Source organism: Nomascus leucogenys, chromosome 7b (assembly GCF_006542625.1).
Source record: "Nomascus leucogenys isolate Asia chromosome 7b, Asia_NLE_v1, whole genome shotgun sequence".
In the NCBI taxonomy this organism is placed as follows: Eukaryota; Metazoa; Chordata; class Mammalia; order Primates; family Hylobatidae; genus Nomascus; species Nomascus leucogenys.
Genome location: NC_044387.1, coordinates 79880115 through 79898166, shown reverse-complemented (window position 1 = coordinate 79898166; position 18052 = coordinate 79880115). Strand labels below are relative to the sequence as shown.

Genomic DNA, 18052 nt, shown 5'->3' with positions numbered 1-18052 from the left:
CATTCCTTTTATCTGTTAAGATTTAGTGACAAATTTTATGATCCTGGATACAGTTTATTAACTGCTAAAACAAAGCACAACAGAAAGATATATTCTGTGAATATATTTTCCCAGATACAACATTTCTGGAAGGACAGACTGAGTGGTTTTCTCTGGCCCAGTTGGGCAATGGCATGTTCTGATTGGACTCTATGTCATCCCTCCTATATAAGACTTTTCATTACACAGGGGGGCTCTGGCAATAAGGAAAATGATAATGATAGGTGTACCCAAAGATTCTGTCCAATAGCACAGTGTTGCGCAACCTGACTCAGATTATGTGTCAGGAAATCACTTTACTTTTGCTACCAGTATTTTTTAAAAAACAAGTTAAACTATCAAAGCACATCAGTTATAGAAAGAATACGTTCTGTTTCATGAAACTTTTATTTCTGGAATGAGTAGGAGTGTCTGTGCTGTACCATAAAATGTATTTATTCCTGGAGAAGCAGTAAAGCAATTCTGAATACCATTGCAAGAGATGACCCATATCTATCATACACGGGAGGCAGGAATCATTGTTTTACCAATGCATTGACCTTTTGATTTGAATTATAAAGGCAAATGAGCAAGTCATGGTCCTCTGAAGCACATCCCAGTTAATTCTGCAGTTTCCAGCCTCTGTTTTCTTTAACCATCATCCCTCACCCCTTACCATAAACTATGACACTATTACCTATAGACTGTGCATTTTACTTTTTTCCACCCCTTGTAGTTGCTAAATTTCTTTGGACAAGCAAAGATTCGTGGGTTTAAGAAAAATGTGGGCCAGAAATTGTCAGAAATGTTTTGAATTTAGTATCTGTTTAGACAATAATAGAAGTCAAATAATTACCACATACATGATCAGAGAATAAAAAGTGGGAAGAAAATACAAAGTACCTTCACAAGTATTTGTTGTAATAATTTTAAAGTGGTTTGTGTAGACATATTGCTTGCTTTTTGGCAGACTCTTAATCTATTAGTGGGTCATGAGTTTAATTTGTGATATATAAGTAGTGGCTAGCATTAAAAAAAACCCACAGGATAGAAGATATCTGTGTATCATATATTGTAAGAATAAAGGAGACAGAAAGATCAAATAGTAGATGTACATAATTATCCAGGCTCAGCTGAAAAACCAGAAATACATAAATGCTAAACCAGATGGCATTTAAGATTTCATTTTAAGATTTCAAGGATTCAATAATGGTATCACTGGTTTTTAGATAATTTCTATGCTATATTATACTAGATGATTGGAACAATTTATAAAAATAAAGAACTATTTTATAACCAATCATATATATATATATGGCAGCAGTCTCCAACCTTTTTGGCACCAGGGGCAGGTTTCGTGAAAGACAATTTTTCCACTCTCGGTGGGTGCGGGGGGATAGTTTTGGGATGAAACTGTTCTGCCTCAGATCATCAAGCATTAGAGACTCATAAGGAGTGCACAACTTAGAACCCTTGCATATGCAGTTCACAGTAGGGTTTGCACTCTTATGAAACTAATGCCGCCACTGATCTGACACGAGGTGGAGCTCGGGTGGTAATGCTCCCTCACCTTTCGCTCACCTCCTGCTGTGTGGCCTAGTTCCTAACAGGTCAGGGAGCAGTACCAGTCTGTGGCCCAGGGGTGGTGACTCCTGCTACAGGGGGCTCAAAACTCTGACAATGCCACAGGTATCATACAGACTTAAAAGGGCTTAGGATAGCCAAGAATTCAGAGCCTGGGATGGATACTAGGAAAATCTTCAGGACAAAGGAAAAGAAGCCATAGATGGGAGAAACCGCACAATTTTCTTTTGTATTTCTTAGAACAATCTATAGAATTATACACTTACCTATTAGAATGATACACTATTATGACCTATCTAATGTTTATGGGAAAATATTAAGCTTTAAAAACATTTTATTTACAATGTATCACTAAAAAAAACCACAAATAATTAACTTATAGATACCAGAAGCCAAAGCCAATTCAGAAAATTAGCTTATCCTGGTTTGCTTGATACAATTTTATATAAGAAACGTTTTATTAGTTTTTTTTAAAAAACCCGGGGTTTGTTAAAAGAGATCAAAGTAGTCTTCTACTTTACTGTGTCAAACTCTCAAAACAAAAAAAATTTTTTTACAACTATTCAATAATGGAGTACCTACAAAATTATGAGTTCCAGGGTAAAAATTATTATGATAAAGTCCCTTCCTTCAAAGCACTGAAACAAAACTATACTCAAGAAATCTATCAGAACACAAAGGGAATTTTTTCTTCCTGCAGCTCGCAAAAAATGTTCAAATATTAGCAATTTCATTTGATTCACCTTAAACACTCATGCATACCCTCACGTGCATGCACGTGGACATAATCTCTCCCTTTTTTGCAGGGGAAGAGGAAGTTGGGTAGGAAAAGAGGCATCTAGAGAAAACATCAATCATACAGATGTTTGTATTTTATATAAACGGTGTCTATTTTAACTAAATCCTGGAGGATGAGTTGCATTTAACAAGAGCTAAACAGTTCTCACACATATTTTATTTTCAGGGAAATAGAATAAAAAATCTTTCGAGGTCTTACATAGAACAAACAACACCCTTTAGGACTTGTTTAATGTTAGTGATTTATTGCTTTAAATAAATGTATATTTGATAGCTGCAAGCATGATAATCGTCACTGCTTGCAAGTAAACTGGTATTCAAATAAATGCTACTCCCTGTAGGAATTATATTGACAAGCACTTTTTTTTTAAAGATCTTTTTATTTATTTGTAGGAATCACCATGGCTGCTGCTTTCTAGAGATTCTGGGAAAGAGGGCTTCTCAGCTATCAACTGAAAGTCTTAAATTTCCACGAATGACAGACATGTATTTTAATAATCAGCATTTTCTTCCACAACTATTTTAAAATGAACAGATTCAAAAAAGATATATTAGTTTATAAATGGTAACTTCCAAATCAATCTATTCATAGGCAATGTTTCATCTACTTTTTTTTTTTTTTTTTAAAAAGCACCTATGAGCAAAGATTCTGAATTGAAATGGTAAACTGAACACACTTCCAATGTACTTCTTTAAAACTACAGGAGATTAAAAAGAAAGAAATTGGCAAGGGCAAGAACGAGAACGTGAAATGCAATTTTGGACACTGGAAATCAGCTGAACATGTAGTATCGGACCCAAGAAAGTGAACAGGGAACTGGAGAGTGAAACCCATTTTTAGAAATTGTAAATCAGATCAACATGTGGTATCAGAAACAGGAAAAGTACAAATCTAAGTCTTCAGGGGGTGAAACAGAACCATTCCACTCAGGCCACTCCCCTGCTTCCATCAGCCCAGCCTCTACTTTACTCTTCTTCACTGCACTCACTGCCTGCAATGGGTTTACTTGTTCACTTGCTGATCACATGTCTCCCCTAATAGACTGCAACAGAACAAGGACATTTGCCCTTGTTCAGCACTGAGTAAGTTGCCAGGACCTAGGAAACTGCTTGGTACATAGAAGGTGCTCGCCTACATTAGCTGAATGGATAAATAATAATTACCATACAATATTCATCTATAAAGAGTTAGCAATTCCCATAAATTATTTCAATTAAATTTTGAATGTCTAATCTAAGGTTTTGTGGTTTTTTTTGCCTTTAATTTCCTAGAATATGTATATAGGTGAAATGGTGAAAGTTTTTCCTCATACATGTTTGTGTCACTCAAACTCATGCAACAAGCCACTCCACACCATCATATATCTAATTCCAACAGATTCAGTTCATTTAATTGCTCTTCAAATATATATTGGCCCAAGAGTTGGGGGAGTGGTACAACAGATAAGCGAGGCTCAGGCAAGGGTGGCTATGGACCCTGGAACTCTCGTGGAAGGATGACTCTCAACGGAAGTTGCTCTCATTTCCAGTGTTCTAAGAAACAAGCCAGAGTCTGGGAGGCATATTCAAAACCAAAACAATTAGTACACAACCAACTCTTGCTATGATGGAAAGGTGGATATAAAGCTACTTAAATTTTTAATCTCTGGGTACACTTAAAGTCATTGCAGCACAATTCACAATAGCAAAGACATGGAATCAACCTAAATTCCCATCAATGACAGACTGGATAAAGAAAATGTGGTAAATATACACCATGGAATACAATACAGCCATGAAAAGAACAAGATCATGTCCTTTGCAGGGACATGGATGGAGTTGGTGGCCATTATCCTTAGCAAACTAACAGAGGAACAGAAAACCAAATACTACATGTTTTTACCTGTAAGTGGGAGCTAAATGATGAGAACACATGAACACACAGAGGGGAACAACACACACTGGGGCCTTTCAGAAGGTTAGAGGGTGGGAGGAGGAGGAAGCTCAGGAAAAATTACCAATGGGTACTAGGCTTCAAACCTGGGTGATGAAATAATCTGTACAACAAACCCCCATGACACAGGTTTTCCTAAGTAACAGACCTGCACTTGTACTCCTGAACATAAAATAAAAATTAAAAAAAAAAAAGAACAAAAACAGCAAAAGAAAGAAAGAAAAAAGTCTCAACCATCACACAGCCTGTATGCCACTAACCTGCCACTTTGCTGTCTCCTTCCACCCACTTGCGTCTTCATACGAAACCACAGTAGAAGCAAATCATTGTGACAATTTTACCAACTGCCTTTATGTTTACATATAGAAAACATGAGCTTAATAAAAATAGGGCTCACGAGAAAATTAATAGAAGTAATACTACTTGAAAGGCTCGTTTTACCTTTTTTTTCGTCATAAACTAAGCTTAAGAAAGGGTTTATGTGGAAAGGGTTTACTAAGAAGTTTCATTCACATTATTATTTGTAGACTCCTGAAGGTAAGACTGAGTAAACCTGATTTTTTTCCAATTTTTGTCCAACAAATACTACTGTTTATACAAAGGAAACTAATAAATTAATGATTTTTTAAAGCCTACTAGTCTTGGGCTCTTATTTCATCAGACAATTTTGCCACTAAATCTTTTTAATTGCTCGTGGATTCATTTTCCTGTTCAAGCTTACCAATGTCATCATCTGTCCGGTCAATTGGGTCCTTCTCTAGGCAGTCTCTCACAATGTCTCTACTCATCAGAGGATCTGACGCTCTCTCAATGTCTTCTTCATCATCGTCGTCCTCGGAATCCACTGCTGTTTCTGGCAACCCACTCAGGTCCATATCACCAGCCTCGCTTTCTGTGGCCTTAAGACACACACACAAAAATTAAAAACTATATTAAGTAAATAAATCTTTGGGGCCCAAAGAAACAAGAGCAAGCCTCATTCAAAATAATGCTTTTGTTATATTTATTTTTCCATCCAACAACTATGTATGCACCAGAAACTACACATAACAATTACTTTAACAAAATATGAGTGATTCCACCTCCTATTAAATTTTTGGTCAGGAATAATGACTTTATCTCAGTAATTTTGATTTCTTATCCTAGCTGTCATACGGCATTTGAAACATAGTAGAATAAAGAAGAAAAAGATAGTATTTGTTTTCACTCCATTCTTCAAAGAGAATGGCTTAGGCTAACAGCTTAAGGGTGACAATTAATTCTGAGCGATTCCTTTTGCAGAATAGGTGTGAATTTATTAATGCCAAGAAGCCTGGACCATTTCACCCCAATTAGACAGTCCTTATGGAAAAATGAGCCACAAATCAAAGGTAACTTGATAAATATGCAAATGAAACATTAACAATTAGTTGGATTATCCCAATGACCACTGTTAAACTACAAATCGAGAAATATTATAGGAGACCATATGCGTAAAGGCAACATACTCTTTCTTCCCATTCATCAACGCAGGTAATCATATCACTAAACTTCAAGTTATCAAGATACTTGCAAATTTTCTAAGTCACTGGAGTCACACATTTCAAGATGGTCTCTTTTGTTGAACTAGCTCAATCCTAGAACAGTTATCCTTTCTAGGTCAACATGTAGCCTTTTGTGACTATCATCTCAGCAATATGTATGTATATATCATACAGATCTTATTTGACATTATATACCTAGACTTCAATTATCAGTTAAGCATAGTAAAAATGAATTCAATTAAATATTAACTACATCAATCTTGAACACAAGTGTTTTTCTAAATGAAATATTAAAATCTTGAAAACACCTTATACAATTATTAATTTTGTAGAAAACCTGTATTACAAAGTTCATCAACTTTAAATCATAGCCCATATGATTCTCAAAATAATACCTTTTTTAAGAAAAAACAAATACTTTTTAAAAGAAAGATAAAAATATAAAATACTGACTTTGATAATAATAATAAGCTAACACTAAATACTTACGATGTGTCAGGTACTGCTCTAATTGCTATGTATTTATTAATTCATTTAATCCTTAAAACAACCCTATAAAATAAAAGCCATTATTAACTTTTATTATTCTCTTAACTCTTAGGTGAAGAGAAATAATTTTTCCAAGGTCATGCTGCTGATAAACTGTGGAATCAAGACCACAACCCAGGAATTCTGGCTTCAGAGTCTTAATCGCAATCTAATCTGTCTCTTTTTAACATTCACTAAATATGAATGTGGCTTATTTAAGGATCTATCCTTTTCCTATAATTTAATATTTACAGAATAAATTGTGCTATTTTCTTTTTCTTTCCTTCTTTTTCTTTTTTTGAGACAGAGTATTGCTCTGCTGCCCAGGCTGGAGTGCAATGGCACGATCTTGGCTCCCTGCAACCTCTGCCTCCCGGGTTCATGCGATTCTCATGCCTCAGCCTCCCGAGTAGCTGGGACTACAGATGTGCACCACCACACCCGGCTAATTTTTGTACTCTTAGTAGAGATGGGATTTCATCATGTTGGCTTGGCCAGTCTTGAACTCCTGGCCTCAAGTGATCTGCCCACCTCAGCCTACCAAAGTGCTGTGATTACAGGCATGAGCGACCACGCCCAGCCTGTGCTATTTTCTTATAAACAAAGTTTCAGCTTTGTAAAGTCCCGGTTCATATCACAGAACATAAGATTTAATCCTACATTTTGAAATAATACAAGCATGTGTTAACAATGAGTTTTATCACATTTTCTGTCCTTTAGGTACAATTTCCTGAACTAAAATGCATATATTATTTAAAAAAGAAACTTAAGGGGAAAATAATTGAAGACAGAAAACCTAGTGTTTATGAAAGTTCAATGGCCTGGTCATTACAAGCAGAGATACTGCAGGTAGGAGAGTAATAAGCCACTGCAGCCCATACAGACAGAACTGTGACACACTCAGAAACACATCTCATAATTTAAACTCAAAATTAACTGAATCACTGCTAGATTTAAGAAGGAAACTGAAGTTGAACTTGATGTGATATAGTATGCCAAGGTTGTGGTTAGAAAAAATAGGTCAACATTGTTATCAGCACTGGACCCTGAAGTCCAGAAATACAATTTGCTAATGCTTGCTATGATCACATTTTCACCTCAGTTTCATCTTCACATTGAAGACTATTTATTACTCATCACCTTCTATTTTCAAAAATATTATCAGTTCTCTATATAAACATTCTTTAATATCAGCACAGAGTGAAGAAAGCACACTACCAAAGACAGAAATTTTAAAAATATTTATTTTGAATAATTTATATAACTAATGGTTTTTCTTTAATTTTAAAACATCTAATGTATGCGAAAAGATGGAATATATTTTATACCATCCCAAAGAAATAATTATCATTTAAATTATTTATATTTAAGTCTTAAGCAGAACATAAAGACTTTCAACTGTCAACTGGATTTATCTCTCCCAAACTGAACCTTCCACCTTATTTATTTAAAAGATCACAGTTGCTTGCTATCTCTATGTGCATTCCATGCTTTAAGAAACAAACTATTCATAAAATAACATTTACTAAACCAAAAATTTAGAGATTATTACTTAGAATAAATATCCATTTTACCTTAAAATACTACAGATTCTCTAAATCATACTTTTTAAAAGAACGTGATAAACAACTTGTCAGGGACCTAATAATTTCATAATACCACTGCCTTGTGGACAAGATGTTTAGAGACTGAGTGGAGTTAAAAGTTTAAGGAACACAAACTGGTCTCCAGGAGAAGTACTAAACTTAAGAAGAGTACCTAGAATGTAGTATTTACTGTGTGAACAAACTCAGTTTTGTGGCTCCAAATCTCACCTCTACTATTCATGATGTGATTTTAGCAAAGTCACTTAACCTCCACAAGCCCATCTTATCATCGATGTAAACTGTAGATACAACTTCTTACTATTCATAGGACTGCTTTTGGATCAAATAAAGGAGAAAGCAAGCCAGTCTCAAGCTAGATCAAAAGTCCCTTCCTCAAGGGGATACAGTCTTCATCTTAGAACTTGTACACCTTCTACCTCTCCCCATACCAGCAATGAACCTTGCACACAATTTACATTTGTGGAATTTGACCAAAAAACCCCACAAAATTCTGTTAAACACTGCACTCTCCTTATGTACTTGTAAAATAGTATCTTAGACTAACTGCACAAATACATTCTGGCCAACTGGTTCATACACCAATTACAAAAATAGTGATCCTATATTGAATGACTATCATATGTATCTAGCACTAAAGTTGATGTTTTAAAACATAATAATCTTCTTATCAATTCAGCAAGTTAATATTACTAACTCTATTTTACAGAGGAGAAAATGTCAAGGACATTAAATAAATTGTTCAATGTAAGCAAAACAAAACCCAGTAACTGTGCTAGGACTCAAAATCAGGTGTGACCAACCAAGAAATACTAAGTACTCTGCACTTTGCTCAACATTCTCAATAGTCTTATAAAAAAAAAAGTTGAAATATAATACAGTAATAAAATGTTTTCCACTTTGCTAAGTCATAAAAGATTAAAAGTTTAAATACATATTTGCCTATAAACATAACACTTACTGTTTTCTAGCTTCCTCCAAATAACAACACTATTAAGACTCATGCGTGTCTTTAAACCCTTTTTTTTCTAAATAAAGACACTAAAACAGACGCTTTATATTTAAACGTTTATCTGGATATATTTGTTTCAGGAACAAGGAGAAAGGTTTACATAGTTAAGTTAGCCAAATAACTCCTGTCTTAAATTAATTTATCTTATACATGTACTGACTAACATAGATTTTGTTGTCTATTAATATTTAAATAGTGATATTCTTTTAAAAACAATATTCTCCGATCAATGCTGAAAGCTCCACTATTTAAATCAAAAGGGACTAAATACATTCTGCTATTGTGAACACAGTTCTTAAAACCAATTTTACATTTTTAAAAAAAATCAAGAAAATTCACGAACAAAAAAATTTTTATGCCATAAAGCTCTACTGAAGTATTAATTTAACTAAAATAAAAATCAAATACTGCATGTTTTATCAGTAAGCACTTTAAAATCACTTGCCAAAAAAGTTTTGCTTATTAAATGCATATATATGCCTAAAAGAGAAGAACAATTTTTTAAAGCTCTTAATGTAAATCATTACGTTGCTTCCCCAAAATTACAATCCTACGAGGAGTATATAAAAATATCTATAAATGCTTATTTTAAGTAAGAAAATCTGTGCTAATTTGATAGGCAGAATCATTTCATATTTAAGTCCTTATATGCTCAATTACTATTATGTTTCAAATACTTATTTAAGGTGTAGACATTTGCATTTTCTTTTCTGTAAGTTACCAACTACTGTCCTTTGAACATTTTAACATTGTGAGCTGAGTATTTTTCTTATTTGCATAAATCAGTTATATTCTGACTTTAAATCTTCATATCAATTGATGTTTTAATTACAAAATGTTTTGATCCTTTATTAAAACGTTGTTTGCTAACTCTTTAATCAGGAATTTATTTTAATTATGATACAAAATGAGAATACAAAATGATTCCCCAACCCCAAAGACTATTTATTGAATGATCCATCACTTTCTTTATTGATTTGTGAAGTTTCCTCTATTACATATTACATCCTTACACGTGAGTTCAATTTTGCTTGAACTCTCTGTTCTATTGATCTATCTATTTTGTACAACTATTTCCGATTTGCCTAAGCCACTCGCTCTGATCCTGATGGCCACACCATTTAACCAGGAACCTTATCATGGCTGGAAACGGCATTGTCTCGTACCACTAACTTAGGCATTAAAGCTTTCAATCACCAACAACCTTCTATTCTTTCAACCTGCCCCCATCTGCTTCTAAGGTAACCCTTTTTCAACTTAAGAAGGATCTTTGCTCAAGACTCTACTACCTTTTGTGTCTAGTGTTCGCACCTCCTGTCTTAACTTCCTTTCATATCCAGCTTATATTCCCTAGTCTATTATTTCAATTACATTCACTCAACACATCTTTACTGAATGCCTAAATTTTCCTGGCACTGTACTAGGCTCTAGGGGAAAAAATGGAGACAAGACAGACAAGTTCCCTGCCTTCTTGAAGGTGTCATTCTTCTAGGCAGAGAGACAACATAAAAAGTAATAATTGTTTCAATTGGCGTCTAGGAAGGAAATAAAAAGATCAGGCAGGAAAGGAATCAAAATGGAGGACTTCCTTTACAGAGGATTATAAAGGAACAACTCTGAGGAGATGACACTTGAAAACAAAGGCTGAAAAGGATCAAGCTAGGAGAAAACATTCTAAGCAGAAGGCATACAAAAGCTATGATCTGCAGTTAGAAAATGCTTGCCTTGTTGCTCCACTTGTCTTTGTATTATACTCACTTAAACTTCAGTCCTGGGTGAAGTCAAATCCTTGCTTTCTTTGTGCTTACTGTGAAGAAAATTACTTAACAGAGCAGAGGGAAATCACTTTATATTTGAGGGCACTAACACAATTGAATCTCCATTTATCTGGTCAATTTGTTCTCCTACTCTGTGCAACTATTATTTCAAAACTTCTCTTTCCTTAAAACTCTCTACCTGCCAACCCTCTCACTCTCAACAAATGAACTCAACTCTTCCGAGATAAAACAGAAGTCTAAAACAGGAACTCCCACAACTCCCAAACTCCCCAGGATGTGTTCCTGTTAAAACAGAGGAATGTTTCTTCTCTTAAGGTTAGTAATTAAGAATGACTAAGAATTCACTCATGAATTCCTCTCTTCCCACCATCTCAGCAACATTATTCTATCCATATCTCCCTGGTGTACAGCATTCAAATTCAATCTCTCTGTGTCCATCTAGTGAGCATTTATTCTCACTTCAGTGTGACAGGAGACCTCTGATATCAGAACTGTATGAAGATTAAATGGGCTGCCAGGGGAGAAAGTTGCTCACCCTTGGAATTGTTCAAGAATAAACTGGATGCTTGATTCACAGGAGAGACGCAGAGGATTCAAATGTAAATTTGGAAGTTGAACCAGGTGCATGTCAGACTTCTCATTTTAAGTTCTGATTCAAAGATAATAGAAGTGGTCTACTGAAAATCTCTACTAAATGTTAACTTTTGCACAGCCAATAACTAGATCCTTAGATACATCTATGGATTTTTCCTTATGATGGATATATACTTACAGGCTATCTGCCTGTCATCAAATTTGAAACAAATAGCTTTGACACTTGAGCAACTGAAATGATGCACAGGGATCCTCTTCTTCATCTACACCCAAAGATAAAGCCAGACAGCAGGCTGCAAGCTCCAACTATGTTAGCGCAATTAGGAACTCTCACCCACACTCTGGTTTCACAGACATTCAGATGATAACCAGGGACAGAAGTACCATCTTCATTTCCTCATGTACTTATCCAGCCTATTCAAGGTAAAAGCCCATATGACTAGAATTCCCCTCAGAATATGCCTCAATCGATTATACAAACAAGTCACTTTTTTGTTTTTTGAGACGGAGTCTTGCTCTGCCCCGTAGGCTGGAGTGCAGTGGGGGAGATCTTGGCTCACTGCTGTGACAACTTCTGGGGCTCAGGAGATTCTCGTGCCTCAGCCTCCCAAGTAGCTGGGACTATAGGCATGCATCACTACACCTGGCTAATTTTTGTATTTTAGTAGAGATGGGGTTTCACCATGTTGGCCAGGCTGGTCTTAGATTCCTGGCCTCAAGTGATCTGCTTGCCTTGGCCTCCCAAAGTGCTGGGATTACAGGCATGAGCCACTGCACCTGGTCAAACAAGTTACTTCATTATCTTAATAGATTTACCTTTAAGGAGTTTCATCCAAGTTTGTATTTATTTGATGAGAACAGTGATAATTGTAACCTCAAGCTGTATTCTCACTATAGATTTTCAAGATGTATAATAATAATCTCAAAGTTTAGCGGACGAAGGCTCTGCCGTAATATTTCAATTAATATAAACTAAAGTACAGCTTTTATGTATACTGTTCATTGTTTTACACAAGGGAACTCTTCGATAAATGTTTAGAAAAATCAACTTTCAGAATAAATGGTGTGTTTGTGTGTATGTGATGAGGAGGTAAACTGAGAAAAGTATATAACTAGTATACTATCTCTTTAAAAAAAAATTATTTTTCAAGATCTACTAAATTTAGGACCTAAATGAATATGTCTTGTATTGATGGTATTCTTAATTGTTCACTAACTTTCAATAATTAAAAAAATAAAAACAGCACTGACTAAATACAACAACGATCCTTCATAACTATATTGTCTCTAAAGAAAGTTACTTTTATGGTTATTTCATGCCACAGTTCCTAATAAGCCAAGAGTTATTCTTTGTAAAGTAAGAATAATGTTATTTTGCTTGAAACCATATACAATCCAATCGTAACAGAATGTATTTGAAGGCCCAAATAAGGATATTTGTATATATTTCAGTCTCTTTTCCTAAATTTGCACATTCGAAGCTAATAAAATGTTTCTTAACAATTAAAATTATTTTGTTTTAAAAACATTTTTGGAATCCCATAGCTCTGGCTTATTTTCTATCCATCGGTATTATAAAAATTTATTTTAAGCAGATACTAAATCTAAAGGTAATTTTTTAAAAACACAAGGAAGATAATTCAATGATCCCGTCTTAATAGGTCCTTCCTTTTGTCACACTCAGTATGGACTTTAATAAGAAAAACTTGTAATATAAGACAAACTTACAGCCAACAGCTTACTGAACAGGGAAAAGTTGCAAGCATTTCCTATAAGAACTATAACAAGGATGCCCACTTTCCCACTCCTATTCAAAATAGTATTCTAAGTCCTAGCCAGAGCAATTAGGCAAGAGAAAGAAATAAAAGGCACCCAAATTGGAAAAGTGGAAGTGAAATTATCCCTGTTCACTGATGGAATGATCTCATTATATACAGAAATCCCTAAAGACTCCATCAAAAAATTGTTAGATTTGATAAAAAATTCAGGGAAGTTTCAGAATGCAAAATCAATACGCACAAATCAGTAGCATTTCTATACAACAATAACAATCTAGCTGAGAACAAAATCAAGAAAGCAATCTCATTTGCAATAGCCACAAAAAAATAAAATACCTAGAATATATTTGACCAAGGAGGTGAAAGAGCTTTACAAGGAAAACTATAATAAACACTGACGAAAGAAATTGTAGATGACACAATGAGAAAACATCCCATGCTCGTGGATTGAAAAAATTAATATCATTAAAATGACCATACTGCCTAAAGCAATATACAGATTGAATGTAATTCCTATCAAAATCCCAGCATCATTTTTCACATAATTAGAAAAAAAAATCCTAAAGTTCATATGTAACCACAGAAGAGCCTGAATGGTGAAAGCAATCTTGAGCAAAAAGAATAAATTATACTACAAGGTTATAATAAGTAAAACAGCATGATACTGGTGTAAAAATAGGTACTAGATCAATGGAACAAAATAAAGAACCCAGAAATAAAGTCACGTATTTACAGCCAACTGATCTTTGACAAAGCCAAGAAGAACATATACTGGGGAAAAGCCACCCTTTTCGATAAATGGTGCTGGGAAAATTGGATTGCCATATACAGCATAATGAAACTGGACCCCTATATTTCAGCATATATAAAAATAAACTCAAAACGGATTGAAGACTTAAGACCCAAAGCTATAAAAATATTAGAAGACAATCTAGGGAAAATTCTTTTGGACACTGGTCTAGGCAAATAATTCAGGACTAAGACCTCAAAAGCACAGGCAACGAAAACAGACAAATGGGACTTAATAAAACTAAAAAGCTTCTGCACAGTAGAAGAAATAATCAACAGAATGAACACATAATCTGTAGAATGGGAGAAATATTTGCTAACTATGCATCCTACTGGGGACTCATATCCAGAAGCTCAAACAACTGAACAACAACAACAACAACAACAAAACAAATAATCCCATTAAAAAATGGGGAAAGGACATGAATAGACATTTTCAAAAGAAGACATACAAATAGCCAACAGACATATGAAAAAATGCTTAATACCACTAATCATCAGAGAAACGCCAATTAAAACCACAATGAGATACTATCTTTCACCAGTCAGAATGGCTGTCATGAAAAAGACAAAAATAGTAACAGATGGTGAGGATGTGGAGATAAGAGAACACTTATATGCAGCTGGTGGGAATGTAAACTAGTACAACCTCTGATGAAAAACAGTATGGAGATTTCTCCAAGAACTAAAAATAGAACTACGATTCAATCTACCAATCTCATGACTGAGTATCTACCCAAAGGAAAATAAATCATTGTATCAAAAAGATACCTGCACCTGTATGTTTATTGCAGCACTATTCACAATAGCAAAGATATAGAATCAACCAAAGTGTTCATCAATGGATGACTGAATAAAGTACAGTACATATACGCAATGAAATACTAGTCAGCCATAAAAAATGAAATAATGTCTTTTGCAGCAATATGGATGGAAGTGGAGGCCACTATCTTAATTGAAATAATTCAGACACAGACAGACAAATACCACGTTTTCAGTCACAAGTGGGAGCTAAATAATGTTTACACATGGATGCAGAGTGTGGAATGATAAGCAGTGGAGACTCAGAGCATGAGGGAGTAGGGGGTGGATAATGAGAAATTACTTAACGGGCACCATGTAAGTTATTGGGGTGATGTATAACATGAAAGCCCTGACTTCACCACTAAGCAATCTATCCATTCAACAAAATTACACTTTTACCCCGCAAATTTATACAAATAAAAAAAGGAACACTTTGATAACTTGTCAGAGCAGAGGCAGTACAATTAGACAGCAGTTCTACACCCTAAAAATAAGATGTACGAAATAAACATTAATATTTTATGTACTTACATGCACATGTAATATACACACATATATTTACTTTATAGATTCTATCAGCTGAGAACCTTAAAATTTCTTGGAATAAATGAAAATGAAGCAAATGACAAGGAAAACATCCTCTTACCTGGTAGATATCAGAAAGACTGCTGCTCCCAGAATCACTAGTGATACTACATCCTGAATGGCTAGAAGAAACGTGGGTCACCTGTGGGTGGAGACTGTCAGTAAGATGCAGTTTTGTGAAATCTGCAGGAAGCTATGGAAGGAGCAGGAAAAACCAGGATTACAATCTGAATCAAGAACTCCAAGAAGACATTTTAAAATTAAAATATCATATTTTGTTCTATACCATTGAACTAAAAATGGTATTCATTTTCCACATTCACAAATTACTAAATATTGTCTTATTTACCAAAAATCATATAATAATTTTTAAAGTGTATGAGCACACATGAGCCTTAAATAACACTAAATTCAATGCTTTAAATAGGTGGGTTTGGTTATTAAGATAAACTTGGGTATTTAATTTAGTAAGCTAAAATTTTCCAATCACACGTCAATGAGCAAATTAGGCTACTACTATTTATTAGCCATCACAAATGTAACTTTGTGGCAAAAAGCAGTTTAAACAAGAAAACACATTTAAGCTGCTTTTATACTTAAATGATGTTTAAAAGTTAAAAAAAAAAGAGCATCTTAGAATTGATGAAGTATATTGCCATACAAGCAACTGTACTAGGCTCTACAAAGAAAGAGAAAAGAATGCCATCAAAGATCTTAGAATTGAGAAAGTTATGGACAACACTTACCTATCCTCATATACATAAATATCATAAATATCAACTTTCTACATGTTCATGTTTAAATAAAAATAGTCTCTATTAAAATAAACACATTCACTAAGCATCCCTTATGTGTTCTGCCACCCCTTATATACCAGAGAAAATGCATTAGAAAAACAAAACCGCTCATACATTGGCTTATTTGACAAATATTTACCGAGCCCCTTTTCTCTTATTATGCCCTCGTCAAGTGAGAATCCAAGAAAACAGATGTAAGGTTCTTAAGAATCTTAGACTCTTATCAGTTATTACCAATTCTTTTGAATAAAAAAAGACATTATATTTATCTACAGTATCACACATTATACTATTGAGCTAATAATGAAACAGCATTTCAAAATACATGTTAACTAGCGTCATGAAATACTGATAACACTCCCTTTTTCCTGCATATTGATCCTATTTAGCTGGCAAATAGTTATAAATATAAGGACTAATTATTAAAACTTAAACATTAACCTTAGTAGTATTCCCGTCTACCTTTTGAGGCTCATTCCCTCCCCCTCCAAAATGTTACTGCATAGTTTAGAGTAAGCCTCACAAGGGAGACAGTTCGGATTTATGACAATGATCAATGGATTTTGATATTTCAGAGCTCCAAGTAGGCAAAATGTATTTATATCCCATAATAATTCAGACCTACTCTCTCAATAGATTACAACCCTCTCTACCTTAAGTGGATTATATTTTACAATATTTACATACAATCTGTTTAGAAATAATAACTTTATAGGATACAAGGCATACAAACGGAAGATTTAAACATAAACTTAATAGGGGCATATAATTAGATGCCAAATAAATGGAGAAAAATCCATTTGTTGAGGGAGCTTGGAGAAGTGAAATAATCGCAAACCTATCTTACCAACAGTGTTTTTAAAGAAACTGGTAACTGAAGATGCTGTAAAATATGTAATATTTAGGAGAATAACAACTTATCTGTAAGGGACAGGCAAATACCTCTAAATTCAGAATTTATATGTTTCATTCATAATGTAGAATAGTGAAATATTTGCAGGACTTCTTCAGGAACAATTCAAAGATAGAAGTTTGCAGATATGTATTAATGACTATAATTTTACATATAGCTAAATGATGGTGATCAGATATGAAAATAAATAATAGGCAGGATAGATACCCTTCATCGTCTTAGCTACAGTTCCATTTAATTCAGTCACTTACTGCAGAAGGCAACTGGGGAAACACTACCCTATGGCTTGGAGATGTTAAAAGGCATCAATCCATACGTGTAATTAGAGAACAATAAACTGATTTCTATTGATTATCTTTTACAGACATAACTCAGGTTGACATGCAACATAGTGTGATTTTTTAAAAAAAAATTAATGTGTCAAATGAAGACAAAACTATCTAATGAATTTTTACATTTTATTTATTCAGGTCTCACAGAACTCTCTTCTCTTCAGAATCCATCATCTGGTCATCTTCCCTGACTAAGAATTCATCTTAGGGAATTCATCTTCCCTGACTAAGTGTATGGAGAGCACTAGGAGCTGTAAGAGCTCCAAGCATAACATAAGACATTTATCCAGCTTTTAGATACCACAACCTATTCATCTGTGCCTACTTACAGCCACAAATATCAGAATTACATGGAAATGTTAGGCCCAGAACCATAAAGACTGTCAAAAGAGAAAGAAATATTTTTGCTTTTAAAAATTCAATTATATTTAATAAATACTTGAGTATCTGCTATGTCATATACTCTGCTAGCAGCAGAGAGTATCAATATAAGTAAGACATTCCTAACTCCAAACCTCTATTACCTCCAAATTCACTGTGACAGGTGTTACAAACAATAGAAAATAAAAGTTTTTTTTTTTTATTTTTTATTTTAAAGACAGGGTCTTCCTCAACTGCCCAGGCTGGAGTGCAGAGACACAATCATAGCTCACTGTAGCCTTAAAACTCCTGGGCTGAAGTG

At 34.3% G+C, this 18052-nt stretch overlaps 1 protein-coding gene across 13 annotated transcripts in view; it reads right to left on the bottom strand.

Moving 5' to 3' along the window:
• Nucleotides 1-18052, bottom strand: part of RAPGEF2 (Rap guanine nucleotide exchange factor 2) — a 257003-nt gene that overhangs the window by 38255 nt on the left and 200696 nt on the right. For all 13 annotated transcript variants that reach the window (XM_012508235.2, XM_030816277.1, XM_030816279.1 and 10 more), the window contains 2 exons: nucleotides 15390-15521; nucleotides 5055-5232 (listed from right to left, as the gene is read on the bottom strand). In XM_012508235.2, the coding sequence (XP_012363689.2) occupies nucleotides 5055-5232; nucleotides 15390-15521 (310 nt within the window). The remainder of the gene's footprint in view (nucleotides 1-5054; nucleotides 5233-15389; nucleotides 15522-18052) is intronic.